General features: G+C 37.7%; 1 protein-coding gene across 1 annotated transcript; it reads right to left on the reverse strand.

The window, feature by feature from the left end:
- Nucleotides 1-200: 200 nt before the first annotated feature.
- On the reverse strand, nucleotides 201-7,177 carry LOC308102883 (adenosine 5'-monophosphoramidase HINT3-like). Its single transcript, XM_080452738.1, has 9 exons — nucleotides 7,053-7,177; nucleotides 5,606-5,723; nucleotides 5,442-5,511; nucleotides 4,682-4,746; nucleotides 2,018-2,151; nucleotides 1,673-1,790; nucleotides 987-1,056; nucleotides 591-717; nucleotides 201-378 (listed from the first exon to the last, which is right to left on the reverse strand). Exons 1-9 carry the CDS (start codon nucleotides 7,119-7,121, stop codon nucleotides 331-333), a joined length of 819 nt encoding a protein of 272 aa, XP_080308864.1. The 5' UTR covers nucleotides 7,122-7,177; the 3' UTR covers nucleotides 201-330.
- Between the last annotated feature and the right edge of the window lie 614 nt (nucleotides 7,178-7,791).

The following is a 7,791-nucleotide window of genomic DNA, read 5'->3' on the forward strand; positions in this document are numbered from 1 at the left end:
CAAAATCTGACACGGAATAGGGATGCCAGGGTTCAAGTGGTTAATAACTTATTAATTCATTATTAATTATTATTTTAGTTTCTTTCCTATCACACACATATTTGTTGGCCCCCCTGTAGTCACTCTGAGGACCCCCTAGGGGTCCTGGACCCCCTGTTGAAAACCCATGCTGTAGGCTATACTTTCATTTTGAGTGCAACATATATCCACTTATGTTTTTTTATTACCTTACTTGTATTACATTTGACTGTATATGGTGTACATTATTTACTGTAAGTGTACACACATTGTATGAGCATGTAACAAATAAAGTACTTGAATCTTTAATCCTTATTTGACTATGCCACGGGTCCTGAGCTGATGCAGCACGTTGTCCACCTGTAATAAATCACTGCAATGAGTTCATACAGAATTCACCATGTTATTATCATGTTATTAGTATTATAAATGGCATGTACATAATAATCATAACATCATATATAATAATAAGGTTAATGTAAAAACAAAAGGTGAGTCATTTACCAGTAACTTACAGAAACAGAAGTGTGGCTTATATCAAGTTATATCAAGTTATCCAAGATGTCACTCACAGTGATGAACCAACACGACTGTGGCCCATAGCGGCTGAGGGATCTGGAACTCATATGACTGGCTGGTGCCAGGATGTGGAGATGTAGATGTGGAACGGAGGAGAAGGGAGGCAGATGAAACCCCAACCTGCAGTAACACAATATTCACAAGTTGCCCAAAATGTTCTCTAACTACACATGAGTGAGTATGAAATAAAAGTTAAATAGCTGATGAATACTATAGACTAACAGAATGTTTAAAAAAATGTTGAGTAATGATTTTCTGTTACTCTCACTATACGAGTGAAGACCATTAAAGACAGGTAATGTTGTCCACGTGACTTTCAAGTCAAGTGGTGTTGTCTTGATTAGAATAACAACAATAATAATAATAGACCTACTAATCATTATAATTACCTGACGTCACCTAGGTCACGGATTTTGTTCTTCTCCAGTATATGCCTTCCCATTTCCTGCATTCGCTCCACTATCAAAAAGTACATCACATCCATCATACTGTATGTCTGAGCAGTGGTGGAAAAAGTACTATTTTTTTTTACTTAAGTAAAAGTATCAATACTGCAATGTAGAAATACTCTGTTACAAGTAAAAGTCTGGAATTAAAAATGTACTTGAGTAAAAGTACAAAAGTATTGGTATCAAAATGTACTTAAAATAGCAAAATTAGAAAGTACTCATTATGCAGGATGTCTCATTTCACAAGTTTCACAATGTATGAAATGTATAAAAAATCTTTTGAAAATAGCAGATCTACAAGCTCACAATGCGTCGCCATTGTGAGCTTGTAGATCGGCTATTTTCAAATGACCGAAATGTAGTTTGAAGTGAAGTGGTTCATGTTTTGTAATAATAATCCAAATCTACAAAGTAACTAAAGTTTTTAAATAATTGTAGTGAAGTAAAAGTAAAAGTACAACATTTTTTAAATACTCCAAAAGTAAAAATACCTCAAAATTGTACTCAAGTATACTTGAGTAAATGTACTTAGTTACTTTACACCAATGCATATGTCTGAGTCAGCATTAATTAAATAATAAATAAAACAGGGGGGGTGGGGGTGCCAGTGCGGAATAGGCTAATACCTAGAGGTATGTGGTCCTTTTGGAGCGTTTTGCAATTTCCTAAATGCGTCCTCGGAACAACAAGGTAATGGTGCATAGCACCTGGTTTAGAGTCAACAAAACAAACCAGCTCATCATCCTGTGAAAGAGAGACAGAGGCAGAGAGAGAGAGAGAGAGAGAGAGAGAGAGAGAGAGAGAGAGAGAGAGAGAGAGAGAGAGAGAGAGAGAGAGAGAGAGAGAGAGAGAGAGAGAGAGAGAGAGAGAGAGAGAGAGAGAGAGAGAGAGAGAGAGATGATCACATGTTCCAGGACCAGGAGGAGGCGTTTTCCAAGAACAAATACTATTGAATGAAAACTGCTGCTTACACTCAATAGTATTTCCGTATCCGTCTGCTTGTTGACAATGTCACAGAATAGACATCCATTCTCTCTGGATTGGGAGCAGATGTCCTGAGGATCCATTATTTTTTGTTTTCCGATGTTGGCTAAGTCAGAGTGGCCTACATTAGTACATTAATGGCCCTGTGCTGTGGCCCAACTGGACTGTCTGAAGAACTGGGCGTACACAGTTACAGTAACATTACAGAGCTGTATGTGGGCGTAACCTTGCGTCACTATGGTCACCTGCACTCACCAGGCTTATTAAACAGTTTGCAAATAACAGTGGTGGGAAAAGCACTCAAATTCTTTACTTAAAGGGATACTTCACTTTCCGCCGGGGGACACATTTAAAAAAAATATTAAAAATAAATGAAAAAAGTTATGGAAAATTCATGGCCCCCTCACGACACGCAGTGTCCTACTAATGTGTGAGGGGGCCATGAATTTTCCATAACTTTTTTCATTTATTTTTAATATTTTTTTTAAATGTGTCCCCGGCCCGAAAGTGAAGTATCCCTTTAAGTAAAAGTATCATGCAGTGTAGAAATGCTCTGTGAAAGTACGGTATTCAAAATGTACTTGAGTAAAAGTGGCATCAAAATATACTTAGCTAAAGTACCAAAAGTAAAACATACTCAACGTGCAGAATGTCCCATTTCACAAGTTCAAAATGTATTAGAAATATTTTGAAAATAGCCGGATCTACATCTAGCCGATGTGAGTTATAGATCTGCTAATTTCAAATGACCAAAATTGACTGAAGTGGTTTAGTGTGTTTTGCAATAATAATCAAAATCTACAAAGTTACAAACTAACGTTCTCATATAATTGTGGTGGAGTAAAATTTTCCTCTGAGATGTAGTGGAGTAGAAGTAAAAGTATTGAAAATTGTAAATACTGAATAAAAAAAAACATATACTGACTATACAGTAGCACAACATCTGTTACCACCAGACGAGTAGGCACCTGAGAAGTCTGGGAACTCTGATTAATAATTAATAATGTAAGACTCGGTGGCGGCTGGTCAACAGAGGGCGCTAGGGTGCCGCCTTAAAGTAATGTTAAAAACCACAACCCAAGCCAAAAACCTGGTGGTCATGGACTCGGACCTGAATTTTAAAAGGCAACAGCCACATTAACACAACAGCCTACTATCACAAATATACTACTTAAGGGTGTGTTAAGGGTGAAGCTTATTGTTTAAGACTTCTTGTACAAAGTATTCCCAGACGGTGCTCGTCAAGACTTTTCAGGTGCCCACTCTGTTTTGGTACCCATCCAGATTTAAGTGTCCATTCTGTTTTGGTGCCTGGATTTACCGAGAATTAATTTCCAAGACTTCAAGGTTCTGTGTGTCTGACTCTGTCTGTCTATCTGTCTGTCTCTCTAGCATTTAAGGCTTTTTCCTTTTTTGCTTGCACGCACCTGCAAACAGTGCTTTCCATGGTGCTGAATTACAATATTACAATACACAGCAAGCCCCACTCATTTAATATATATATATTATATAGTGCAAATTAAGTGTTCAAATTATGGCATCCAATAGGCCATAACTTGCTGTAACTCAAACAATTACAGCAAGTTATGGTGCCACACAGAAAACTTGGGAAAGCCTAAATTAATCATGAAATAGTCTTACCTTATATGCTCGATTGTTTTTCTTTTCTCAGCTTTCTTTTCGCTGCTCCACTCAAACCCTTGCTGCGCTCCATTTTTTGTGTAGTTGTGTTGTTGTTGCTCATGTGTTGTTGTTTGTTGTTTGACCTCGTGACCGGTAACCTCACCTGAGACACCCCAACTCACCTAGAGCTCCCCCTATCTATCAGTATCAATCAATTGTAGTCGTGTAGTAGTGTAGGCTACATTTCATTTGTAGCTCACACAACAAGCTTTCTATTTCTTGAAAGAATTTAATAAAAAAATACAAAAAAAAACTATATATATATATATATATATATATATATATATATATATATATATATATATATATATATATATATATATATATATATATATGTGTGTGTGTACATATATACATATATATATGTGTACATATGGGCTTTGCAGGGGCCCCTGCAAAGTTAATAACAGTGACGGTCATGCGGATTGATTGATTGAATATTTTATTAGGCAGAAATGTAAAAAACAGCACAAGTACAGTTGTTTCCATTGAGGTCCTTGGTATTCAATTCATAAACATATAGTAGCACCAAACAGTTCGATGTCATATATTTATTTAAAAAAAAATATATATAATTATAAAAAATAAAAATAAAAAAAAAGGCTCAAGCTCAGGGGCCCCCCTAGCTCAGGGGCCCATGGGCCTTGGCCCACTCGGTCCGTTGGATAATCCTCCCCTGCGTTCAACACATTCTTCTGAGTTGTTTGGTGCACCCCGAATGCATATTTGATTGAATTTCTGGATGGACTATCCTTAAGCCACTTCAGTAGGTACTGTTCCTGTAGAGACAGAGGCATAATTCACTATTAATTCAGAAACATAATATTGTGTGTGTGTGTGTGTGTGTGTGTGTGTGTGTGTGTGTGTGTGTGTGTGTGTGTGTGTGTGTGTGTCTCTCTCTGTACACAGAAGGACAATACACAAAAGAAAATATGAAACACAGATCTCACAATTCATTAGTCAACAACCTGGGGCAAGCACATGGAGGTGGAGGTGATCTACTGATGTGTATGGGGGTTGGTGGAAGCCCAGCCTGTTGATACATTGATGACATTGTCACAACAGCTAGTTATCAAAAAGCACAGAGAGACAATAAATATAACAGAGATATTACTGGATGATATTCAGAATGGGGTGTGCCATGCAGTGTTCATTTCATCGACTATACAACTATGACGAAAAATGTTCGTCGACTACCTTTTTTCACTGATGAAAACTAAATAAACTAAATAAAAACTAATCTATGATGACTAAAACTGGCACAAAAAAAAACAGACTAAATATATTTCGTCAACAAATAAAAACTAAACTAAAATGTTAGCGAGGGACTAGTGGAGAAGAGAAGCAGTAGAACTAAGACAAGTCATTTTATGCTTGGTTGCGCTCAGATGTTGCTCTCTGAAAATAGCAGATCTACAGGCTCACAACGGGTCGCAGCTCGGCTATTTTCAGCTACAACCAAGTGTAAAATCAGCCATTACGGCGCCATCAATTGTTACGATATTTAGTCGACTAAAACTAGACTAACAGTAAAACAATTCAGATGGCTAAAATATGACTAAAACTAAATGGAATTTGATTCAAAAGACTATGACTTAAAACTGAATCAAAATGTGCTGTCAAAATCAACACTAGTGCCATGATGAGCCAGAATCAAAATGCTGAATGTCACAGTTATGGTGAATGCAACTAAAAATGTTTGAGTCATCAGGGTGCTTATACGGGTACCTTATATCCTTCAGATCGGTGATCCCTTGCTCACGTAATGCACATTTCCCCATATCCGCCATCCTTTCAACTGTTGCATTAATGCATAAATTACTAATAAATAATTACGTAAAAAATATATTGCTTTCCAACAGTGGTGACTTCTGTTTTGATGACATACTCACCCAGCCCAACATGTTCTTTGTCAAGTGACAAGCAGCTGAGTATGTGTTCTCTAGGTATAACCAGGTAGTGGTGGGGGGCAGCAGGGTCGATATCCCGGAAGCAGAGCAGCTTATCATTCTAATGGGAATGAGGAAGTGGTGGAAACAGTACTCGCATTTTTTACTAAAGTAAAAGTATCAATACTGCAATGTAGAAATACTCTGTTACGTACAAGTAAAAGTCCGGAATTCAAAATTTACTTGACTAAAAGTACAAAAGTATTGGTATCAAAATGGACTTAAAGTACCAAAAGTAGAAAGTACTCATTATGCAGAATATCCCAGTTTTCAAATGTATAAAAAATTGCAGATCTACAAGCTCACAATGTGTGGCATCGAGACGCATTGTGAGCTTGTAGATCGGCCATTTTTAAATGGCCGAAATGAATAGGGCTGAAGTGGTTTTGAAAATTGCAGATCTTCAAGCTCACAATGCGTCGCATCTGAGCTTGTAGATCTGCTATTTTCAAATAGCCAGAATATATATAGGGATGAAGTGGCTAATGTATGTTTGTAATAATAATAAAAATCACACCCAGTGTGAAGTGGGCGGTGTCTTGCTAGCTAATCACAATACTGAATGGAGTCAACAATGTGTGATTCACTTAAAAAAATATATAAATGTGTTTTTTTAAAGTGCATAGTCCTATTTATAGGGCTATGCACATGTGTCATGTTTCACTAGCCAATCACAGTCCTGAATAGACTGTGATTGGCCAATCACGGTGCAGGGTTAGGGGGGTACACTGGTGGCCAATCACAGCGCAGGATTGGGGGTGCAAATATCCAAACCTCACATATAGGGGCGGTTTCACCGCCCAAAAATCTACAAAGTAACTAGTAACTACATTTTTCAAATAATTGTAGTGGAGTAAAAGTAGAACATTTGCCTCTGTGATGTGGAGTAGAAGTAAAAGTACTGAAAATTGGAAATACTCCAGTAAATACCTCAAAATTGCACTTATAAGTACAGTACTTGGGTAAATGTACTTACTTTCTCCACTGATGAGGTGTGTGTGTGTGTGTGTGTGTGTGTGTGTGTGTGTGTGTGTGTGTGTTTAGGTAGGTATATTCAATTATAGTCAATCAACCATTAGTTAGATAAAGGCCAGCAGTGCGCCTGTGTAAATTGCTATATTCTTCTATAAGAATTTACTGGCAGTTCACTTTTAATTTAACTTTTAAGTCAAGACAGAACTTCTTTCTCGTTCACAATAGCTCATTTCATCATCATCATAGGGGACTAAATGGCAAACTGGAAGAAAATAATTTGCAATTTGGATAGTTTCTACAATTAACTTAATCAGCATCCAAATATTGATTATACAAAATAATACTGCCTTGAACAGTTCAAGGAACTTGAACTACCATATATTATGAACAGTAGTCTTCCCTTGCGGTAGCCTACCTGTAGAATGATTTCAGTGTCTTTGTCTTGATCGCTCGCTATCGTGCAGAAAACACAAATTTCTTCCATATTTACAAATGTTCCTACAGTATCGCCGGATGTTACCGTGTCTGTCTGTTACAAAAGGGTCTGTATCGGCTGCGAACAGCCTTTTTGCATGTAGTTTAAGCGCAAGGGGGCGGGGAGAGAGCCTGGCGACGCGAGCTATGTTAGTGCACTGTGGCAGTTGGGGCAAACGCAGTCCCCACAACATCATTGAGTCATTCCACGAAACCGGTACGATTTGCACTGGTTCGCGTCAGTGTTTCCAGATGTTGTGAGAGAAATAAGCAACCAGGTCTAAGGAAGCAAGCCCAAAAGAAGGTCACATGAGCACTTTAAACCTATATTCATTGGCTATTTTCAAAAGAATCTTGGGGAAGAAATTGAACAATTTGGAACATTTTCAAAACACAAATCTTATACACAGGTCCCTGGCACAAAATATTCTCAGTCCGCAGACAAATACATACAATTTTGGAGTCCTTGACAAGAAAATGTTTGAGAACCGCTGGTTTAAACAACAACATTAGGAAACAAGCCCAAATAAGCAACTACACTTTAGAAACAAGCGAGCCCAAACAACTGCAACTACCATATTTACAATCAACTTTACAGAAGAACAAGCCCAAAGTTGCTTATAAGCACACATGGCAACACTGGTTCGCGTCTGCGTCACTGATTTCCATCCAACAATAGC

This window comes from Gymnoscopelus braueri (genome assembly GCF_963280865.1).
Source record: "Gymnoscopelus braueri genome assembly, chromosome: 16".
NCBI classification, from domain to species: Eukaryota; Metazoa; Chordata; class Actinopteri; order Myctophiformes; family Myctophidae; genus Gymnoscopelus; species Gymnoscopelus braueri.